Source organism: Perognathus longimembris, chromosome 17 (genome assembly GCF_023159225.1).
Source record: "Perognathus longimembris pacificus isolate PPM17 chromosome 17, ASM2315922v1, whole genome shotgun sequence".
Taxonomy (NCBI): domain Eukaryota; kingdom Metazoa; phylum Chordata; class Mammalia; order Rodentia; family Heteromyidae; genus Perognathus; species Perognathus longimembris.
Genome location: NC_063177.1, coordinates 41,767,894 through 41,791,586, shown reverse-complemented (window position 1 = coordinate 41,791,586; position 23,693 = coordinate 41,767,894). Strand labels below are relative to the sequence as shown.

Genomic DNA, 23,693 nt, shown 5'->3' with positions numbered 1-23,693 from the left:
AGAGACCTTAACTGACCTTTCAACACCACCCAATGATTTTATGTCTTATTCCCCATTATCCATCATGGGTCCAACTCCAACCCAGACTCCAATGACACACAAGGTCACATTTCAAGCAATGGGCCTATTCACCACAACTTTAAGACCCTCTTCTGAGGTTGTATATTTCCCATCACTGAAGAAGACTACAGATCCTCCTCATGTAACTTTACCCCTTCAAGTTCAGCATGGAAACCTAACTCCACAACCTACTACAAAGAGTAACATACCTGCTGCTATGCAGATCCCAACGGAGCCTCTGGAGGAGACCCCTGCACCTCCTCTGCAGGAGATCCCAACAGAGTTCCTGCTGGAGTTTCCTGCTCAGCCACTGCAGAAGACAGCAGTACAGCCTCTGAAGGAGATTCCAGCACAGCCTGTGCAGGAGACAGCAATACAGCCTCTGCAGGAGATGCCAGCTCAGCCCTGGAGGGAGACTGTAACTCAGGCTAACCAGAAAACATCAAGTATGCATCAGCAGAGGACTTCAACTCAGCCTTTGCAGAAGACCTCAACTCAGCCTCTGGGGAAGACCTCGATGCTGTCTCGCAGAAGGACTCTAACTCAGCCTCAATGGAAGACCCCAACTCACTCTTCACAGCCACATCCAACTGTGGCTGAACCTCCAACATCTCAGCCAATGTCACGAACTACAAAGACTGCACCTGGAACCATCGTGAAGAATACTATAACTTTGGTTTTGAAGCACAGTGAGGTGACACTTCCACCTCCATACCAGTCTCAGACTCAGCGTCCAACCCTGACTCAAATCACAGTTAAACCTTTAAGTCTGGAACAGCATACTGTAAGAACTACTTTCTCAACAAGACCCACCACAGAAAATGCTGTAGCTGTGAAAAGTGAACAGAATGCCCCTCCAAACACCAATGTATGTGAACCCTGTAACTGCCAAGACCAGACTCTGTCATGTGTGGATCTCAGCCCAATGCTAGACTCTGCCAAGTTCCTGTGCCAGATATCGACCCCATGAAGCAACTTTTTACTGTCTTGCAAGTATCACCTTAGCTCCTTTGTGCTGGGAATTCTGCTGACACTCTGTTCTCAAGGTCTGCTTCCTTTCTCCAATCCATATTGAGTGATGTCCACTTTTACTTTTTTTCTTATTTTTATAGGTCAGTCATGAGGTTTGAACTCAGGGCCTGTGTCACTGTCTGTGAGCTCTTTTGCTCAAGACTAGTGCTCTAAAATGTTAATCCATCATGTCACTTCTAGTTTCCAGTGCTTAATGGAGCTGAGAATCTCAATGACTTTTCTGCCTGGTCTGGCTTCAAACTGCAACCCTAAGATCTCAGCTTCCTGCATAGCTAGGATTACAGGAATCCTGCACCCATGCCCATCTGACTTTTACTTTTCACTTCTTGTCTTTACTTGTGCTCCTCTTTTTATTGTATCCATTATCCATGCTTTTATTTGTGGTTGCTCTACCTTTTTCCAAGAAGGTAGTGAGTCACAGAAGTTCACATGAAAATAGAAAATTTAGCCTTCTCTAAAAGGAAGAACAGAGAGGAATCACGGACTGAAAAAAATTAGGCGTGAGTGTATGACACAGGACTCCACACTTTGTCCTGAGTGAACATGACAGTGATAGAAACATAGCAGTTAGGAGGGAAAGTCAGTTTATGAGAAAGAAGTTCAGTTTTGGGAATTTTTATTGGTAAACAGTCAGAAGGCTTGCGGTTGAATGGAAAAATCCATTAGGCAGATGAGCAGAATTAAATCTCCTCTACCTCACTACCAGACACAGTATATATAAACTGAGCAGGAGAGTCAGGACCAAGAATAAGGACAGATTGGAGAACAATGCATTTTAATAGCTTCTACTAAATATGTGCTTTTGCCAGGCAGTGGTGACTCAAATCTGTAATCTGTAATCAGGCTCAGATCTGAGAATCATGATTCAAAGCATGTCCTGCTCAGAAATTCATAAGGGTTTTATCTCAAATTTACTACCAAAATACAGTAAGTAGTATACCACTACTCTACCATTAAATCAAAAAAAGGCTCAGGGTGCTGGGAATATGGCCTAGTGGCAAGAGTGCTTGCCTAGCATACATGAATCCCTGGGTTCAATTCCCCAGCACCACATATATAGAAAACATCCAGAAGTGGCGCTGTGGCTCAAGTGGCAGAGTGCTAGCCGTGAGCAAAAAGAGGCCAGGACAGTGCTTACTCCCTGAGTCCAAGGCCCAGGACTGGCAAAACATTAAAAAATAAAAAAATAAAATCTCAGGGACATGGCCCAGGTCCCTAAGTTCAAGGCCCAAGACTGGCGCAATTTTTTTTCAACTGACATTTGTATTCTTTTTCTTTTTTGGTTGATTTGGTTAACAAGGGTGCTTGAACTGAGGATCTGGATGCTGTCCCTGAGCTCTTTTACTCAAGGTTAAGGTTCTACCACTCTGAGCCAAGGTGCCATGTCTGATCTTCTGGTGGTTGCTTAGAGATAAGAGTCTCACAGAGTTTCCTCTCCTGGCTGTCATTGAGTGGTGATCCTCAGATCTAAGCAAATGTGGGAAGCTCATAACTTCATAAAATAGAAAAAGTTGAGGGGTTTTCTGCCCTTGATTTTGGCCCTTGATATTGCAATGACTCTTTCTTATTCTGATCTTTCTTTTCCTACTTATTCATAGATATAAACTATTTCTTCATAGAAATTTCCAAGGAAACGATATCTCTTATATTGACAAAAATATATGGGGATGGTACCGTTGGACTGAGGAACTATGAGCATATTATCTCTCCAAATATGAATACAACGTTGTTCTGTTGGACCCCTCTTGGTCCAGAAATCTGAAGAGAATAGCTCTGAGAAAAGCCATTGTCCCTCCACATCCTAAACAAGTTCTATTGACTGAAAATCTGCAATTGTTTTCAACTTGAAGCTTAGTGGGTACTCAGGGTATTGTTAAGTGGCAGGGTGCTTGTCTTGCATGCATGAGGCAGCCTTGGAGTTCTCATGCAAAATAGAGTTTCAGGGACCCTCTTTGAATTAAGTATGTGATGATAAGCTGAAATTATTCTCTATTGTACAAGTGTTGGATGCTTACATTTCTCTTGGATACAAATGAATAACAGAGTGAAAATGAAAACTATACCTGAATTAAGAGTATAGTAGAAAGATCTATTTTCCCAGGCACTCGTGCACTATTTTACTACATTTATATATGAATTTACTCTCTTTACACATAGTTGAATACGTTTGTGGTATCATTTTCTTACTGGGTTTTTACTTTTTATATAAATGACAATATCCTACAGCTTGATCTTTCCATTTCATACTTTATGTTTGTAATCTTAACTTTCCTGTGTATACATAGAGGATTATCCTATTCCTTTCATCTTCTGCATAATATTCCATAGTGTGGATACCTCATGCTTTATTTAGTATTTCCCATAGGATTGTTTAGAGCATGCCCAGTTAGCTTGTGGTGTTCGTGGTTACAATGAACATCCCCATCCATCCATACTTCTTTGTGAACCTAGACAACTCATTCTGTAGGCACAGAATGTTAATTGCCCTCAAAAAAGTTGTGCCACCATACACTGTGGGCAACAGAAAATGACAGCCTTAAAAAAGAAACAGGAAGAAACTGATATCCTTCCTTATCCCATACGTTATCTCTCTAGTCAATATATTCCCCCAAGCTAGATGAATTTACATCCAGAAGTAACCTTTTTATATTCCAGAATTCTCAGCGAAAATCGCCTCACTGAATTACATAAGGATACATTTGAAGGCCTCCTATCCCTTGAATATTTGTAAGTCAGTAACTTTATTACCTCATTAATATTTGTGAGTAATTATACATAAAATATATATGTATATTCAGGTTAAACACTGAAATCTCTCCCAGCAATAAATTCTGCAGTTGTGTAAGTCTGTGTCTATCTCAGCTCATCCCTAGCAGTAAATACTTACTATTCATTATCAGTTTAATTATATAGGCAGCATATAGATTGGGAACAAACTGTCCTTACTGAGAAAATGGTAATGGAACCTCAGCAAAGCAGATACTCATACACACATTGTCTTAAAAATGCACAGCCTGACCAGGTGCAGGTGGCTCATGCCTATAATCCTAGCTACTCAGGATGCTAAGATTTGAGGATGGTGGTTCAAAGCCAGCCCAGACAGGAAAGTCCATGAGACTTTTTTTTTATTGGTCCATCCTGGGGCTTGAACTCAGGCCCCGAGCACTGTTCCTGGGTTCTTTTTGCTCAAGGCTAGCACTCTACCATTTGAGCCACAGTGCCATTTCTAGGTTTTTCTATGTATATGGTACTGAGGAATCAAACCCAGGGCTTCATGAATATGAGGCAAACAGTCCACCACTAGGCCATATTCCCAACCCTGTGAGACTCTTATCTCCAATTAACTACCAGAAAACCAGAAGTGCCATTGTGGTTCAAGTGGTAGAGTGCTAGTCTTGAGCTGAAGAGCTCAGGCAAAGCTAGTTCTAGCCACATAATCAGCAAAAAATGTAAAGAAAGTTTAAATCCAAAACCAAAAGTTTATGGTTTCAAAATAATTATGTTCTCAATGTTATATGTCACAAATTCTATTCATTCATCCTCATTATCTAATAGATTTAGAGTACAATATTGTCTCTTTCTTTTCTAGAGATTTGTCCTGCAATAAGATAGTGTCTATTGAAAGACGTACATTTGAACCATTGCCTTTTCTGAAGTTTGTGTAAGTAGCAAATAAAACTCCATTATATCACATGTATCTGCTCATTTTCAATTAGAATTAAAATTTTGCTAGTGAAAAGTTACTAAAATGTAAAGGAAGCTGTTTTAGACTAGCGAAGATGAGTGTGAGAATCATTACAAGTCAGACAATCATTGCAAAGTAGTGGTTCTCAACAATGGACTGTCACTAGGAGACATTTGGCAACTGTGAATATGTTATAGACATCTAGTGGGGAAACAGGTCTAGAGGGATGCTTGTATCCTACTTGTATCCTACAGTGTACAGGATAAGGCTCCACAGCAAAGAACTGTGCCACCCAAAATGTTAGGAGTGTGGACATACAAAACCTGTCGCTTGACACTTCATGTGTCAATATGAGTATGTAAATCATGAGCCAGTATTGTCTATAGGAAGATTTCTCTAAAGCATTGGCAACTAACAGAATTATGTTGCATTGTATGTAAATTAGAATCACTGTGAAACCGTAAATGTTCTGAATCTTTTTTTCTTCTTTGCCTTATATCTTCTTTGTTTTCTGGCTTTTTTTATTTTTTAGAAATCTTGGTTGCAATTTAATCACAGAACTGAGCTTTGGAACATTCCAGGCATGGCATGGAATGCTGTTTTTACACCAGATATAAGTGGCATAGAAGATAAGCATGTTAACTTAAACCTTGTGTATTGAAAACCTAATATCCTTATTAATAAGCTAGGTATAGGGACTATAAGAACTCTCAAATGTATGTCTTTAGGATTAATTCATTTTCTAAGTATTTTATTGTTATTAATAAGTAGTTGCGTACTAAGAGGTTTCAGGTCCATGTCAGGTTCTGAGTACAGTGAAGTGTTGTGAGTCGCACTTGTGTCATTCCTGTATCTCTGAAGGAGAAAGCCAGATATTCGTGAAAATTCCAACTCAAATACTCAAATGTTCTTTTTCTTTTCTTTTTTGCCAATCCTGGTGCTTGAACTGAGGGCCTGAGCACTATCCCTGCCTTCTTTTTGCTCAAGGCTAGCACTCTACCACTTGAGCCACAGCGCCAGAGCATTGGTGACTTGACAGTGAGTAGTTGCTTTGGGGGACTAGGGGATCTCTAATACTCTCCTCCTTTTTGGTTTGTGTCTGTTGTTGTTGAGATTATTTAGGATTAATCACTTCCCTCCCCCTACCCCCACCCCCAAAGCTGGGAAAAATCAGTCTCTGTGGAAGGCAGAAGTTAAGGTAGAAGTTAAGATAAGCTAGGGACCTTGAAAACACTGGGAGTTTTGCAAGGAAAACTCAGTCAAGACTATTATTCTTAATCCATGTACATCCCTAACTACTTTTATACATTCTGATAGCTTTTTATTTTCTCCTGGTCCTGGGCTCTGTCCCTGAGCCTTTCTGTGCTCAAGGCACTATATTTTCTTTTCCATTTTCCTTCCATCCTTTCTTTTCCTCTTCCTTCTTTCCTGTATTTTGTGGTACTGTGATGTTGAATCCAGGGTCTTACACCTGCTAGGCAGGTACTGTATTACTGGAGCCACACTTCCATCCCCCCTTTCCCTTCATTTATTTATTTATGTATTTATTTATTTATTTATTTGTTTATTTATTTATTTATTTATTTGGTCTGTCATGATGCTTGAACTCTGGGCCTGGTTGCTGTCCTTGAGCACTTTACCTCAAGGCTAGTGCTCTACTATTTGAGCCACAGTGCCACTTTGGGTTTTCTGTGTGGTTTATTGGAATCTCATGGACTTTTCTGCCTGGGCCGGCTTTGAACTGAGAACCTCATATCTCAGCCTCCTGACTAGCTAGGAATATAGGCTTGAGCCATCGGCACCTGGCTCCTTCACTTTTCTTAATGATAGAATCCAGTGCTTTTCTTCTAGCTTGGGCAGCCATCTTTCTACTTACCTCTTTTAGAAAGATGTAAATTATAGATAGCATTATAGCCCTATTCAAATATCGAGCTTGTTTCTTTATTTTGTTCTTTTTTTTTTTTTTTTTTTTTTGGCCAGTCCTGGGCCTTGGACTCAGGGCCTGAGCACTGTCCCTGGCTTCTTCCCGCTCAAGGCTAGCACTCCGCCACTTGAGCCACAGCGCCACTTCTGGCCATTTTCTGTATATGTGGTGCTGGGGAATCGAACCTAGGGCCTCGTGTATCCGAGGCAGGCACTCTTGCCACTAGGCTATATCCCCAGCCCTCGAGCTTGTTTCTTGATAGGGAAGTTCCTAAGTTTCTGCCTAGGCTGACCTCAAACTGTGATCCTTCCTATCTCTGCTTTCCTAGTAACTGGGATCACAAGTTTGGACTACTGTGCCCAGCTATCTAACTCATTTCATGGAGGGACAGCTGCTACAAAGAGAGCTCTAACAAACAGTGGGTTTAGTAAGAAGCATATTGAATTGTTAGGTAATAATTCAGTTAAGAAGAAAAGGCAGGGCTAGCTTCTTTTAGTATCAGCAACCCAGGCATTCTGTCACTGCTTCATCTTCCACGGCCTGGCTGTCATCTATATAAGGCTATAACAGTACTCAGGAAATCTCTGTCCTTCAGCCCTGCAAGGCCAAGCCTTCCACAATGTAGCACCAAATCCTCCTCCCAACATTATTGTTTAGCAGGCTGCCCTTGCCACTTCTGCTTTGAATGTCAAGTGCTTTTTGGGAGGAGTGGGATGGGGTGGGTAAGGGGTGTGTGGAGGAGGTGCCAGCAATGGAAGCTAAGGCCTTGCGTGTTAGGCTAAGCTGCAGGCTAGTACACTTACAGAGTCTGACAACAGAGTATGTGAGATACAGGAAGTAGTCAAGAACCTCCCAACAAAGAAAAGCCCAGGGGCAGATGGATTCACCAACCAATTCGACAAAACCTTTAGTGATGAGCTAATACCAATACTCCTCAAACTCTTCCGCAAAATAGAAATACAGGGAGAAATCCCAAAGTCATTCTACGAAGCTAATATCATACTCATTCCCAAACCAGGCAAAGACCCAACAAAAAAAGAGAACTACAGACCAATATCACTAATGAACACAGACGCAAAGCTCCACAATAAAATATTAGCTAACAGGATCCAGAAACTGATCAAGAAAATCATATATCATGACAAATAGGCTTCATCCCACAGGCACAAGAATGATTCAACATCCGTAAATCAATCAACGTAATTCACCACATAAACAGATCTAAAATTAAGAATTACATTGTTAGTCGATGCCCAAAAAGCCTTTGACAAAATACAACATCCATACCTATTAAAAGCTTTGGAGAGAACATGAATAGGTGGAACAATCCTCAAAACAATAAAAGCCATATACAACAGACCAACTGCTAATATCATATTAAATGGAGAGAAACTTAAGTCATTCCCCCTAAACTCAGGAACAAGACAAGGATGCCCACTCTCCCCACTTCTTTTCAACATAGTGCTGGAATCCCTAGCCATAGCAATAAGGCAAGAGGAGGACATCAAAGGGATCCACATCGGCAAGGAAGAAATCAAGTTATCCCTATTCGCAGACGACATGATCTTACATCTGAAGCACCCAAAAAGCTCAGTACCCAAACTCCTACATCTAATAAACCAATTTGGCCAAGTAGCAGGATACAAAATCAATCCACAAAAGTCAGCAGCTTTTCTGTACACCAGCAATGTACAAACAGAAAAGGAAATTAAGGAAACAATTCCATTTACAGTGGCCACAAAAAGAATAAAGTACCTAGGGATCAACTTAACCAAGGTCGTGACGGACCTATTTAATGAAAACTATAAAAATCTAATAAGGAAAATCAAAGAAGACACAAGGATATGGAAAGACCTCCATGCTCATGGGTAGGCAGAATCAATATAGTGAAAATGGCCATATTGCCCAAATTGTTATACAAATTCAATGCAATACCTATCAAAATCCCAGCGACATTCTTCACTGAAATAGAGAAAGCAATCCATAAATTCATATGGAACAGCAAAAAACGTAGAATAGCCAAAGCAATTCTAGGCAAAGAAAGCAGTGCAGGAGGTATCACAATACCGGACTTCAAGCTCTACTACAAGGCCATCATAACAAAAAACAGCATGGTATTGGTATAAAAACAGATCAGAAGACCAATGAATTAGAATTGAAGACCCAGAAATAAAACCACACTTACAGCCAACTGATATTCAACAAAGGAGCTAAAGACATACAGTGGAATAAACATAGCCTCTTCAACTACTGGTGCTGGGAGAACTGGGCAGCCATATGCAGAAAACTCAAAGTAGACCCAAGCCTATCACCATGCACCAAGATCAACTCAAAATGGATCAAGGACCTCAATATCAGACCTGAATCCTTGAAACTACTGAAGGACAGAGTAGGAAAGACGCTGGAACTTATAGGCACAGGAAGGAACTTCCTGAATACAGTCCCAGGGACACAACAAATAGGGGAAAGACTGGACAAATGGGACTACTACAAATTAAAAAGTTTCTGCACAGCTAAGGACATAGCCACCAAAATAGAAAGACAGCCAACGATATGGGAAAGGATATTTACCAGCACAGCAACAAACAAAGGCCTAATATCTGTCATCTACAGAGAACTCAAAAAACTAAGCCCCTCCAAGCCCAATAAACCTATTAGGAAATGGGCAAAGGAGCTAAAGAGAGACTTCACAAGAGAAGATATAAAAAGGATAAAGAAACACATGAGGAAATGCTCAACATCCCTGGTAGTAAAGGAAATGCAAATAAAAACAACCCTGAGATACCACCTCACCCCAGTTAGAATGGCCTATACTCTGAACTCAGGCAACAACAAATGCTGGAGGGGGTGTGGGGAAAGAGGAACCCTTCTCCATTGTTGGTGGGAGTGTAAATTAGTACAACCACTTTGGAGAACAGTATGGAGGTTTCTCAAAAAGCTCAATATAGACCTACCCTATGACCCAGCCATACCACTCCTAGGCATCTATACTAAACAGCAAACCCCAAGATATCAAAAAGACATTTGTACTTCCATGATTATCGCGGCACAATTCACAATAGCCAAAATATGGAAACAACCCAGATGCCCCTCCACAGATGAATGGATCCAAAAAATATGGTACTTATTCACAATGGAATAGTACATAGTGATTAGGAATGGTGAAATACTGGTATTAGCAGGGAAATGGTCAGAACTCGAACAAATAATGTTGAGCGAGACAAGCCTAGAACACAGAAAACAAAGGGGCATGATCTCCCTAATATATGACTGTTAACAAAGGGAGACAGAGAGACCATAGAGACCAAGTCTGTGAAACCAAAAACTGCTTGTCAAATAGTATTCCCCACAGAATTGGGGCAGCGACTCAACAGTATGTAACTAAAATCAAACAATTACTCAACATATAAAGGTCAAAAACTGACCTCTAAGGGGAATACAATAGCTCAAAAGCTAGGTTGTACGTTCCTATAAGACTACGGTCAACATATGGTCTAATATCAACATTACATTTAAAGCCCTAGGCGAACTTTCTTGGGCGTGGCCACATGGCTACTGTATATGTTCTTGATACATTGTATATTGTATATATGTCTACCTGACCTAGGGAAGGGAAAGAAAAACAGGGTGTAAGATATCACAAGAAATGTACACACTGCCCTACTATGTAACTGTACCCTTTTTGCACAACACCTTGTCAAAAAAAAATTTTTTTTTGGCCAGTCCTGGGGCTTGGACTCAGTGCCTGAGCACTGTCCCTGGCTTCTTCTTGCTCAAGGGTAGCACTCTGCCACTTGAGCCACAGCGCTACTTCTGGCCATTTTCTGTATATGTGGTGCTGGGAATTCGAACCCAGGGCCTCATGTATACGAGGCAAGCACTCTTGCCACTAGGCCATATCCCTAGCCCCAAAAATTTTTAATTAATAAATTACAAAATAAAAAGAATGTCTTACCGAAAACCACAGTGCACAGTTTCTGGAAGGCCTCTGACAAAGCCCTCTGAATAGCATGCTTCTGTGCTGTCCTTCTTTTCATAAGAATTGATAATGGTTCTACAGCCAACCAAAGAGATAAAATACTCATGAGTGATTGTTGTTTCCCAAATAATATTTTAATGATACACTGTCATGGATATATTATATATATGTTCTATATAAGATATTAAATATGATAAACTATATAAATTGTATACAACCTCATATATCAGAACAGGATAATTATATATCATCAGATACATATATACACATATATTGTATATATGATCTTATATAGAGATGCATATTAATGTAAATAAATATCTGGATCATTATCTTGATGATGAAATGTAGATACAGCACAAAGTTTGACTGAATGACTCCGCTGGAGGTACATCCTGGTGGTACCTATTTTCATTGCCTCAACATTTTCTGGAAGTTTGTGATGTGTTAGAGTGAGGATCTAAGTCAAGAACTTGGTGCAAGCCTCATATCACTGATAGACTGCAAACTGACACCTGGAAGGCATCCTTTCTAAACACCCTTACCATCTTACATCAGGGCTGGAATCACATAAAGTAAAAAGGTTTAGACCAATGACTAGACCAGCACCTGCACATCATCCCCAGGAGCCTGCTCTTCTGTTCACAAACAGCTCTGCCTCTGTCTTAAAATCCTAAGTGGAAGGTCACAGATTCTAGACTAACTTCAGCATCACTAGGAATTCTCTTTCTAGGTGTCCATGTTTGCCTCTTTTTCAGCTCAAGCCCTTTTAGGACTAGGCAAGTAACATTTACACATGAGTTTATGGAAATCTTTAGATCATGATTTTGTTAAGATCATGACTTTGCTGCAATAACTACAAGAGATTTGTATGGAATAATTATTTTAGCATAAAGCAAGTTCTAACCAAGAACTACAGAAATAGTATTCCCATTGTCCTAAGTTCTTGGCAGAAGGCCAGATCTGAAGTTTTAGATGCAAAGGTTGCCAGGTATTGCCTAAGGTGAAAACCTGTATTGTATGGCACAGAAACTCTACCTAGGACTTTAGTAGCCTAACAAGGATATGTAGTTGAAAAGTGACTTTAAGACAGCAAGAAAAAACCGAGAGGTCATCCTTCTCCCCACCCTGCACAGAGAGCTGACCTTCTTCCAGTTTCTCCACAGGCTCCTCTGCAATGGCAGCCCCATGACGCCTGCACTGGTACAGAGGCAGCACCACCTCCACAGCACAGAATTTCAGGCGTGGCTTCTCCAGGGTGCCACAAGGTTATCATTTTCCTTTTCTTCAAGGTCAGAATGCTCTTGAAGCTATTAGGAGTTGGAATTACATGTCATTCCTAGAACTTTGTTTTGTTTTTGTGGTGCTGGGGATCAAACTCAGGGCCTCATACACATTAGGCAAGTGTTCTACCACTAAGCCACATCCCTTGGACCTCTGAAGATTTCACTGTAGAGAAATAAAACTAAACTCCAAGAATCTCAGCTAGTAGTTCACTTGTCTTGTAGTACAAAATTAAGAAATATTTACAAATGACTTAATAGATAAAGGCATTATTTTTTTACTATACTCTACAAGAATGTTATATGATTTATATGTTAGGTTACTGACAGGTTTATTGAAAATTCTGTGCCATGGGGTCCATTTACAAGTGTCTACTCACCATCAACAGTAGGTGCCCTCTTACATGTACTGCCCAGAGCTCAGTTTAACCTTTATTTGTCCAAAGTCCAAGATTACACATACTGCAAAAAGATTTTAGGCAAGGAACATTTACAAGATTTACCTTGATGATCCTTTTTGACCACCCTTGGAAACCAAAGTAGTAATTTGCCAATTCTTGGCATCGTGAGCTAGCCACGGGAAGAGTATGATGTAGAACTGCCTTATGTCTAGTACCAAGATGAACCTGTAGTCACAAAAAGATAATAGCCATAAATGTCAGAGTCTGCCAAACTTTTCATTTGGGATACACATGAAATTCATCTTAATTTCGTAGAGTGGTTGTAAGGATTGCATGGGATAGGAAGACCATTTAATCACTTTGCATACACATGAAGCCTAAATAAATGTTCTTTACTACTCTCATACCATAGTATAGTCCATCATTATCATTAGGATCCATGATTAATTGGAAAGCTTTTCTGAGCCTTGGTGGTAAACAGTGATGATGAAAGCAACTAAAAAATGCCTGCAGGAAAATTATAGGGCTGCTATTAAGCAAAGAAATGCAATTGTGTCCGCCTAACCCATCCAGTAGCTCCAGCTTGAGAATAGGACATAAAGGGCAGATTTGAAAAAACTGTCCTATCCACCCCACTCACCAATACTACTCCCTGTTAGAAGAAATAAAAATTCTTGGCATCTGAGGATGATGATGCATTGATTAGGTGAATGAGTGAAGAATGCATATATAAAAAATGAAATTCCTTTCTCCAACTGAAGCTACACATTGTAAAGGAGAAAACTCTGGCTAATTTTTAAATACCACTGCTGTTATGAGGCTGATCTGGTATGGGGGAGTCACAGAGAAAACTTTATGGACAACCAGGAAACTTCGCACAACTCAGAACTTCTTGATGGCACATTACACATATAAGATATGTTGTCGCCTTCAATAACTTTGCAAAGTCCTTGCTGATGACAATTTTCCTACATGCCTTGGAGGATGCAGGGAGCCCTCTCAAGGTGTCTTAGTCATTCATTGATTTTATTTTAAAACAACATTCTGTCTTGTTTTTATCAAAAGCAGAGAGAGAGAGAGGAGAAACAGTACCTGACAAGTATAAAAAGTACCAATAACACTAGATAAAAAATGTGAGGCAGTAACCCAAGTGTCTTATATGAATGCCTTCTCTCAACTACATGTGGGGCCTGGATGCCTTGCATGGTTATGAGGCGGTCCTAACAGGCCTGCCTCTTTTCCCAGCCCTGAGGCCATGTGTATAGCCCCGCCTGCCTTCTCCGGGTCTGGAACCAGAAAGGCGGCTCTAACCAGCCCTGCCTCCCAGCCTCAGACCGCGTGTGTGCCAAGATGGCTGTGGGTGATGAGCCCAGAGGCGGTCCTGAGGGCCGTGATGTAGATATAGGCCGCCCTTTTGAGAGGTCCCTTGGAGCTCCACCCTGATGGACAGGTCAGGCATCCATTCACAGCCCCTATGTAGGTGCACGTGCCCCTCCCCTTCTGCCGCCCTCCGCCCCCTTTAAAAGAACACCTCATTGCCGCCATTAAATGAGTCTTAGAGCTGACTGGCTCCCAGGCTGTCTATGTGTCCTCTGTGCGGACGGGAGCTCAGTGGCAGTCTGTCAGCCCTCTTTTCCTCTTCCTACATCCGGGTGAGGCGTGTTTTCCCGTCTCTCCTGCAGGACAGGAGAGCCTGGGAGGCTAAAAAGCCGGACAACTACATACTGACTTGAATATTCCCTTTATCACTATAGTGCTAATAGGTTTTACCTGTGAATTTCTTAAAACGTAAAGGTTATGATATAGTCTCAGTGCCCAAAGAGCACTAGAAAGTCTGTACTGTTTATTTTGTAATCTTTCTGGTACAATTTTTAGATCTCAGTGGCTGTGAGAAATGGGCGGAGATTAAAAACTACAAAATTTAAGCAAAATCTGATGATGACTTCAATCTTTAGACACAGATTAAGGAATCTCTGTGCAGCACTGGAGGAAGAATCCTCAGGGCTAGTACTGAGAATAGTTGATTCAGTTAAACTGGTGAGAAAAACAATATAGACAAGAGCAAGCAGTTGTTCAGGAATTACTATGATCTTGAAAAAAACTCACTATAACAAAATGAGTTTCAAGTAGCTGAAACATGTATTGTCAGGAGGGGAGAGAATAAAGGGGAGAAGGGCTAAGAGAAGGGCAGAAGAATGGAAAGGTGGGTAAATACAGTGAAAATATTCATTGTACATATGTGAAAATGGAACTAGGTAACTAGGGGATAAGTGGAGTTAGGAGAGATGGTGCAGAACCATGGAAAGAGTGACACTAAGATGCATTGTACTTATAAATTGTCATATTATACTCACTGACATATTTAATGAAACTACTTGAATATAAATGAAAAGGAAAGGAAGTTACACTGAAGCACATGATGAGGTGATTTCCTGGCGTTCTGGAATCTGGAATTAGTTGGCATGCTAACAAAGATTTCTTCAACACATTAAAGAAGGTTTTGTCTTTTGGGGAGACTAAAGCAATTCCTAACAGTTTTCAGTGAAATGATAAAACATCCTTTATGTTCCAGTCAACAACAAAGTTCTTTGAACTCACATATTAAAGCACATGAATTAAAAAGAGGTGCTTTGTGAAGATTTCCTACATGAAAAGGCAACAAAAAGTGCCATGGATCTTTGTATCAGTAACTTTGTGCTTGACTTCTAGTTTCCAGTTATTATCATCGCCTTAAGCAAGTGTCACTTAACCATCTGGAATTGGGGGGGGGGGGGGGTTGCCAGTCACAGGGCTTGAACTCCATGCCTGGGCACTGTCCCTGAGCTTCTTTTGCCCAAGGCTAACACTCTATCACTTGAGCCACAGGGCCACTTCTGGCTTTTTCTGTTTATGTGGTACTGCGAAATCAACCCAGGGCTTCATGCATGCTAAGCAAGCACTCTACCACTAAGCTACATTCCCAGCCCCTGGAATTTGCATTATTCATCTAATAGAAGCTGGGACTAGATGATCAGTGTGGTAATTAATACAGTTGTAAGCATTCTGCAGAGGAAAATGCCAAAAAAATGCCTGCTTATTACTGAATTCAGGAGTGGGAATGTGGCTTAGAGGTAGAGTGCTTGCCTTGCATGCATGAAGTCTTGAGTTCAATTCCTCAGCACCACATAAACAAAAAGAGCAAAAAGAAGCCAGAGACAGTGTTCAGGCCCTGAGTTCAAGCCCCAGGACTGGCAAAAAAAAAAATGAAAAAAAAAATAGTGAATTCAACACTCCATTTATGTGGAGTTAAAGATTTGGTATCTGAAGTTATCTTGGTTGGGAGCGCAGCATTTGTGGTAGACCAACAGGCCCTGGTTCAAACCTAAATACATGTACATACAACATACAGGTTTCATCCTCCCCTGGCTGGGTTCTCAGGAGGCTGAAGAACACCTGCTTTGTCCTCACTTCATCCCCAAGATCGCCCCAAGGCAGCTCCTCAGCCCCTCACAACACAGGGCTTGGGACCTCTGATCTTCTGACCATGTCTCCTTCCCCTTGAAGAGGTGACAGGGCCCTTACCAAATACACAAATACACAAAGAAACTGGAAAGCAGCACCTTGCAGCTGGCAAAGTGCTTGGCAAGAGGTGCAGGCCCTGCACTGAGGTGAAATTCAGCCTCAGGCCTGAGTGTGCAATGCTGCACTGGGTTGGGCAGAGGTCAGAGCACAGGCGCCCTGGGGTGGCTGGAAACAGGCCAGTTTTTTTTTTGTTTGTTTTTTGCCAGTCCTGGGCCTTGGACTCAGGGGCCTGAGCACTGTCCCTGGCTTCTTTTTGCTCAAGGCTAGCACTCTACCACTTGATACACAGCGCTGCTTCTGACCATTTTATATATATGTGGTGCTGGGGAATCAAACCCTGGGCTTCATGTATACAAGGCACGCACTCTTGCCACTAGGCCATATTCACAGCCCCAGGCCAGTTTTTTGAGGCAAGCCCTTCTCACGAACCTGGCACCACAGTGTCTTGTGCCCCTCAGCTTCTTCAAGGGAAGTACGCATTGAGGCTCTGCTAACTTTAGCGCTCAGTGCTTGCTCCTATTTGTGAAATTTTGGGAGGGGGAGGAATTTTTCCCACCCTGTTTGTAGGTTGTCAGTTCTGTAATTCTGTAAGAGAACATCCGCTTCTAGGTTTAGGTTAGGTGTGTCAGATTGTCCTTCTGTATAGGGGCTCGTTGAACAGGAAAAAGACATCTAAGAGCATATAAACTATTCTCTTGGTGTCAAACTCACAAGGTGGCAAAGACACTTTGTTTTTGTTTCTTTGCCCCCAATGCCCACCAGACAACTTGACAAAAGATAGTATTTGTCATAATTGGGACAGCCAGAGCATTGTTGGCTTGGCACAAGCTTGCCCGCTCCAAATCTAGCACTTTTTCCGCATAAGTTGTGCATAGGTAGTGAAAGTTAGAGTCATGAGAAACCGCTCAGAATAATCCCTTGTCTGCTTTGCAAGATGTCTCATCTCCTGGTCTTTTACTTTCCAGGCTTCTGTCTCTGAAAGGTCTACAGGTATTTTAGCACTTCCAATTGTTCTGCATGCCTATTTGAAGCTGCTTAAAATCATGGGTCCTAGGTGGGGTGGAGTGGGGGAATGGGAACCAGGAGATAGGCATAAATGTTTATATACCATGGTCAGTCAGTGAGAACATCTTGTTTCATAATTTATGGTCTAATCAGGTGAGAGGACAGCTTTTCTCTGGATTTCCTGACCATTAATGTAGAGTTGTAACTTACTGATCACTATCATTGAGCTACAGTCCTTCCATTGTTTGACACTTATCAATTAACTACAGTAAAGCTGATAGAAGATTCAGGATCTGTAACACAGGTACCCTTAAGGCCTTTAGAGTCTCCCATAGGTGAACTTATATAAATTATGTTTGGGTGTTTTGTTTTTCACAAAAAGCCTTAATATATAGCCCAGACTGATGTAGAACACAGGTTTTATTTCCACCCCCATGCCCCAAGTAGGGGGAGTAAAGGTATGTATTATCAACTACAAGCAACATAAAAGCCTAAGAAAAATATTGCACTTTTGGGGCTGGGAATATGGCCTAGTGGTAGAGCACTTGCCTCATATACATGAAGCCCTCAGCACCACACACATAGAAAAAAAAAAAGCCAGAAGTGGTACTGTGGCTCAAGTGGTAGAGTGCTAGAGATAAAGAAGCCAAGGACAGTGCTCAGGCCCTGATTTCAAGCATAAGGACTGGCTATATATACATATATGTACATATATATATATATATATATTATAACATAATATATATAATAATTATTTTAGTCCATGGACCTCAGTTACCTCATCTGTTAATTGGAGAGAATAAAACTGACCACCCAGGTAGCCATGAGATTTAAATAACATGCCTACATAGTAAGTACAGATGGCCAAAGTAATAAAAAATCATTTTATTTAGGGGAGACACAGACAGGATTTATTTGCTCTGCAAATAGCCAGGGGCCACACATAGTTGTGACTGGTACTATAGGGATCTGCACTTACAAATTGGAATACACTGACCCACGAGTTGCCTTTTTAGGGGAGCAACTTGTAATCTCCTGTCTCCATTTAGTCTGTGCATTTTTTTCTTTTTTTTTAAAAAAGGAAGGCTTCCGGCCAGTGTCAGAGGATAAAAGTTTCAATTTTTTGTGGAAGGACAGATCCCACAGCACACACCACTTTCGCTCTCTGATGGTGGTGGCATCTTTATGGCAGTTTCATTGGGCTTCCTGGGAAAAGAACAGTGCCAAGCTTTTAGTCTTGAAGGAATCAACCAGAATTTCTCTTGTGCCCTCCCTCCATATTCCCCACCACCATTAGCTAGGAATGTTAAGTTGCTCCCAGAAACTCACCCTTTGTCATGTAGCTTCTTGGCCATGCTTTTCTTGCTTGTACCACTGAGAGATCTGTACATATCCCTCAGCGAAAATGGCCGCCCTGAAAAGAAGCCCTCCTGGGAAAGACAAGGGGAACATAATTAATTCTGCTTTTGCCTGCATTTTCTGGCCACACCACCACTTCCTCTTCAATTTAACTTGCCTGACTCTCAGGTTCTGAGGAGGATTGCCTTCGCAGAAACCAACAAAAGCCCCTTGGTGAAAAAGAAAGACAATTAGTAACAATTTATGCTATTTTATGTGTGCCACTATGTATTTCTCAAGTCTTATTGAAACAAACACCTGTGCTTTGGGTCATAATCACAATGAGCAAAGTCTCCCCTAACTTGAGGATTTGGAATCAATTCCACCCACACAGACAGGACATGCAGGAACTCTCCGTGCCTGTCCCAAAGGTCCCTACAATACCTCTAAGGAGACTTGTGTATGTGACTTGGTCTGCAGCATAGCTAGGATTGTCAGCCCTGCTTATCTTCTTTCCCAAATATCCCTGTGCATAAGAGAGCCTTTCTCTCAGTCCCCTTTGGACTTAAGTCTCCCATGGGTCATTTGCTGGGGTGAAGGAAGGAAGGATAGAAGAGGAGAGGGAGAGGTGCCTCTCTTCTCTTAGCTGCTTTATCCTACAAGTTGAATCACACAGCAAGCTATTGCCTAAGTCCAAAGGTGTAGTTTAGAGATTTTCATCTCTGAAAGGCTATCATGATGAGTGAGGTATAAAGTCAGTCTATTAGACATGATGAACACTTAAAGACAAGCTATTAGTTCTGATGAAAACAGAATAAAACAACAACAACAAAATCCCACAGTTTCTTGTTCCAGAAACTGTGGGTGTCTTCTTGGTATGTAGGGATTGATTACATGTGTCCACAGCCCAACCACCACATAAGGGGAAAGAACCATCATCTCCTAACTCACAAGTAGCGTTACCCTGATATATTATCAATCCCCCTTTCTCTTTCTCCATTTCTTTATTACAAAAGCAAATGATAAACTAGCATGAGGTCTCCCTTACCTAAAATGATCTCAAGTTCTAGGTAGAATGGAGATGAGAAGGTACCCAGGAGGAGGAGTTGTTTACTCATCAATGTACAGGAAGGATCCCTACATTCCACCTTCCATCAGACCTACACCCCAATACCCCAGGGATTTCTTATGCTATCTCCTGAGGCTCACTTCTGGCAGGAGCAGATACAGCTGAAACCTCTCAGTCTCCCACCCTATTCACTGAAGGACTGGTGACAGAGAGGAGTCCATGCTAATCCTGATCATCTCTGGCTCTGCTGGGGAACTACTTTTGCTAGTGAGACCCCTGGGAAGTAAGAGTTCTCTCCACCTTGGGTAGTGCCCCCACTGTAAGGCTGGGGGATGGAAACAGATGAGTTCTAGAGCTCCTCTAGTTCTCAGGCCCTCACTGAAAGATTTACAGACTCATTTACCTTGAAGATCCTTTACTTTCCACTGTTGCTCTTCTGTGGCAACAAATCTGTTTTGGAAAAAAGCACAATCATGATTTCCCACCACAATGACCACTATCTCCAACTCTGTTCCTTCTTTTACTCATATATTATCTGCCCAGGATATGGTAACTTTTCTTAGCTCAGGAATCCCACATTACTAATCTTTTTCTCTTCCACAGTACCTGGTCTTGTCTGAAGATGGCAGTTAACATATGCATTCACTGTGTTAGATAAAATCCAGTACACACTTCCTCATAAAAGGCCCTTAAGTAATCAAATATCTACTAGAAGCCAAAACAATGATGCTTCTTTGAAATGAAACACAAGAATAGAATGTGTCTTGCTACCAATTCTAGCTATCCTTGTTGAGGAGGTCCCAATCAATGCAAAAAAATAGTAAATGGAGTAAGGGCTTGGTACGTAAGGGAGGAAACTATTATTATTTCATATGAAATAATGCACAGCCTAAAACACCTAAGAAAAATCACCTGAAATTTTCTTAGAAATACAGAACGCAAATTTTAAGTGGGACCAATACACAAAGTTTAATCACTTTACTATATACTAACACAAATTAACAAATAGAAGAAAGATCCTATTTACAATTTCAATAAAGAAGAAAATTATTAGAAATTAACCTAACTAAAATTGTATAAAATCTGTGGGGAAAAACAACCCCGTAACACTGGCAGTTGGCATGCTAGTCACACTTGGTGTGCTAGCAATTCAAGAATATGAGATCTGAGAATCTTAGTCCCAGGATGGCTCATGCAAATGCCCAAGACTGTTCATGAAAACTAAACTACAGCAAAAGTATTGGGGCATTGCTTATGTAACAGGCTCAGTATATCAATTGTGAGGCCTGAGTTAAACAGTAGTCTCCTAAAAAGAAACCAACAACTCTCAAGCCCTTCCTATTCTCTAAAAAGAATAAGGGTAAAATGTGTAGGTTGAGATTCTTTCTTCCCAAAATGTTCTTCCTAAAATATTCTGTGTAGTCCTTATCTGATTTTCACATTGGAGGGAAAATTATTCAGGAATAACTGAAATATATGGAAAAGAAGATCTGAGAGCAGAGCTTGCCTTGCTACCTGTAACTTGAAAAATGTTAAGCAACTGATTAAGCAGTACTGGAGCAGGAAGAACAAATGGATCATGGAAAGGTCTAGATAGTGTTTTGGATCAACAAAGAATAAATGTAGCATTCAATAAAAATTGTTAGGGGAATTAGAGTTTCTGTCCCCAGTTTTGCTACCAGTGCCTTAAGTTGATGTCCTTTCAAAGAAGATGGATGAGATCTTCCTCCCAGGACTTTTATGAGGGTTAGACCAAACAATCTATGGAAACATCTTTGTCCTCTATGTAGCATACATACAGAGTGCTAGGTTTGACACTGATCTCCGGGACAAGGCAGCCACAGGTACCAAAGGTTTCTGCCTAAGAGATTAGGCATAGAAAGCTCATTCCTAATTTGTTCTAGATTATGAATAGATAAATTATATTTTTCCAGATAGTTTTAGTTAACATTATGGAAAAGAACATTTAATTTTTTTGTTACTGTTGTTTCACTTAGTGAAAAATGTGTAATGGCAGTGTAGGGCTATTTTGTTACTTGTGCCTCTAAATACTTAAGCAGCTATTTGTTTGCCATATGTTCCTTTTACCCACTGACTAGATTATTCAAAGTCTTCTTAGGCTATGGGTGTAAACTAGCAGTAGAGCCCACAGCTAGTATGTACAATATTTCTGGTTTAATCTCCACAACAAAAACACACATACACACATACACAACTTTGGAACATCTGGTCTGTCCATTGCTAGACTGTGTATTCTAAATTAATATGAGGTTGTATTATTGCTCATTGTGAAATTAAAAATAATGCCTCATTTCTTTTCCTTTGACTACCATTTCTAGACACTACAAATAAAACACTTTAAACTTCTTGCCCTCTCTGAAAAGATCATCTAATGAGGCAGAGGAAATATATATATATATATATATATGAACATATATGCATATAGGATTATTTGTACAATTACAAGGTTTAACTGCATAGAAGTATGCAGTTCATGAAACACTGAGAAATGCAAATGTGCCACCTATATACCTGCATGTATGGAGCTGGGAATAACTTCCCAAAAGCCTTTGCAAACTGACCCCATGCTGATCACAGACTCCTTGGCACAAATCTGGACAGTACTCAGCAATAAAACTCATTTCTTCCTTTGAAAGTGGTCTTAATCTTCGAAATCAAAACAGACGCCATGAAAACACTAAATGAAGGCGTAGGAGAAACACTTGGGCTCGGTGGCGCAAGACGGAACTTAGCAATGACCCAGAAAGGCTACAAATCAAAGAAAGGTTGGACAAATGGGACTGCATCAAACTGCAGAGCTTCTGCACTGCAAAGGACATAGCTCGCAAGATAAACAGAAAGCCCACAGACTGGGAGAAGATCTTTACCGGCCATTCAACGGACAAAGGCCTCATCTCTAAAATATATGCAGAACTAAAAAAATTACCTTCTTCCAAAACAAAACCACAAAGGACCAATAGCCCCCTCATCAAGTGGGCGAAAGACTTACAAAGAGACTTCTCTGATGAGGAAATGAGAATGGCCAAGAGACATATGAAAAAGTGCTCTACATCACTGGCCATAAAAGAAATGCAAATCAACAACAAATGCTGGAGGGGGTGCGGGGAAAGAGGAACACTTCTCCATTGTTAGTGGGAGTGCAAATTAGTACAACCACTTTGGAGAACAGTATGGAGGTTTCTCAAAAAGCTCAATATAGACCTACCCTATGACCCAGCCATACCACTCCTAGGCATCTATCCTAAACAGCAAACCCCAAGATATCAAAAAGACATTTGTACTTCCATGTTTATCGCAGCACAATTCACAATAGCCAAAATATGGAAACAACGCAGATGCCTCTCCACAGACGAATAGATCCAAAAAATATGGTACTTATACACAATGGAATAGTACATAGCGATTAGGAATGGTGAAATATTGTTATTCGCAGGGAAATGGTCAGAACTCGAACAAATAATGTTGAGCGAGACAAGCCTAGAACACAGAAAACAAAGGGGCATGATCTCCCTGATATATGACTGTTAACAAAGGGAGACAGAGAGACAGTAGAGACAAAGTCTGTGAAACAAAAACTGCTTGTCAAATAGTATTCCCCACAGAATTGGGGCAGCGACCCAACAGTATGTAACTAAAACCAAACAACTACTCAACATATAAAGGTCAAAAATTGACCTCTCAGGGGAATACAATAGCTCAAAACTAGGTATGTACGTTCATATAAGACTACTGTCGACATATGGCCTAATATCGACATTACATTTAAAGCCCTAGGCGAACTTTCTTGGGCGTGGCCACGAGGCTACTGTATATGTTCTTGATACATTGTATATTGTATATAGGTCTACCTGACCTAGAGAAGAGATAGAAAAACAGGATATAAGATATCACAAGAAATGTACACACTGCCCTACTATGTAACTGTACCCTTTTGGAAAACACCTTGTCAAAAATTTGTGTTCAATTAATAAACAAATAAATTAAACAACAACAACAACAACAACATTGAGATTCCATCTCACCCCAGTAAGAATGTCATATATCAAGAAAACTAACAATAACAATTGTTCGAGGGAATATGGCCAAAAGGGAACCCTACTTCATTGTAGGTGGGAATGTAAACTGGTTCAGCCACTCTGCCAAGCAGTATGGAGATTCCTCAGAAGGCTAAATATAGAACTCCCCTATGACCCAGCAGCCCCATTTTTGGGTATCTATCCAATAGACCACAAACAAAATCACAGTAATGCCACCAGCACAACAATGTTCATCGCAGCACAATTTGTCATAGCTAGAAGCTGGAACCAACCCAGATGCCCCTCAGTAGACGAATGG

At 40.8% G+C, this 23,693-nt stretch overlaps 2 protein-coding genes across 2 annotated transcripts in view; one reads left to right on the top strand and one right to left on the bottom strand.

Annotated features, from left to right (window-relative positions):
* Positions 1–23,693, bottom strand: part of LOC125366145 (leucine-rich repeat-containing protein 37A2-like) — a 408,609-nt gene that overhangs the window by 309,421 nt on the left and 75,495 nt on the right. The gene's annotated exons all lie outside the window — the stretch shown is intronic.
* On the top strand, positions 1,027–5,458 carry LOC125366279 (leucine-rich repeat-containing protein 37B-like). Its single transcript, XM_048366869.1, has 5 exons — positions 1,027–1,049; positions 1,107–1,172; positions 2,712–2,783; positions 3,748–3,819; positions 5,310–5,458. Exons 1-5 carry the CDS (start codon positions 1,027–1,029, stop codon positions 5,392–5,394), a joined length of 318 nt encoding a protein of 105 aa, XP_048222826.1. The 3' UTR covers positions 5,395–5,458.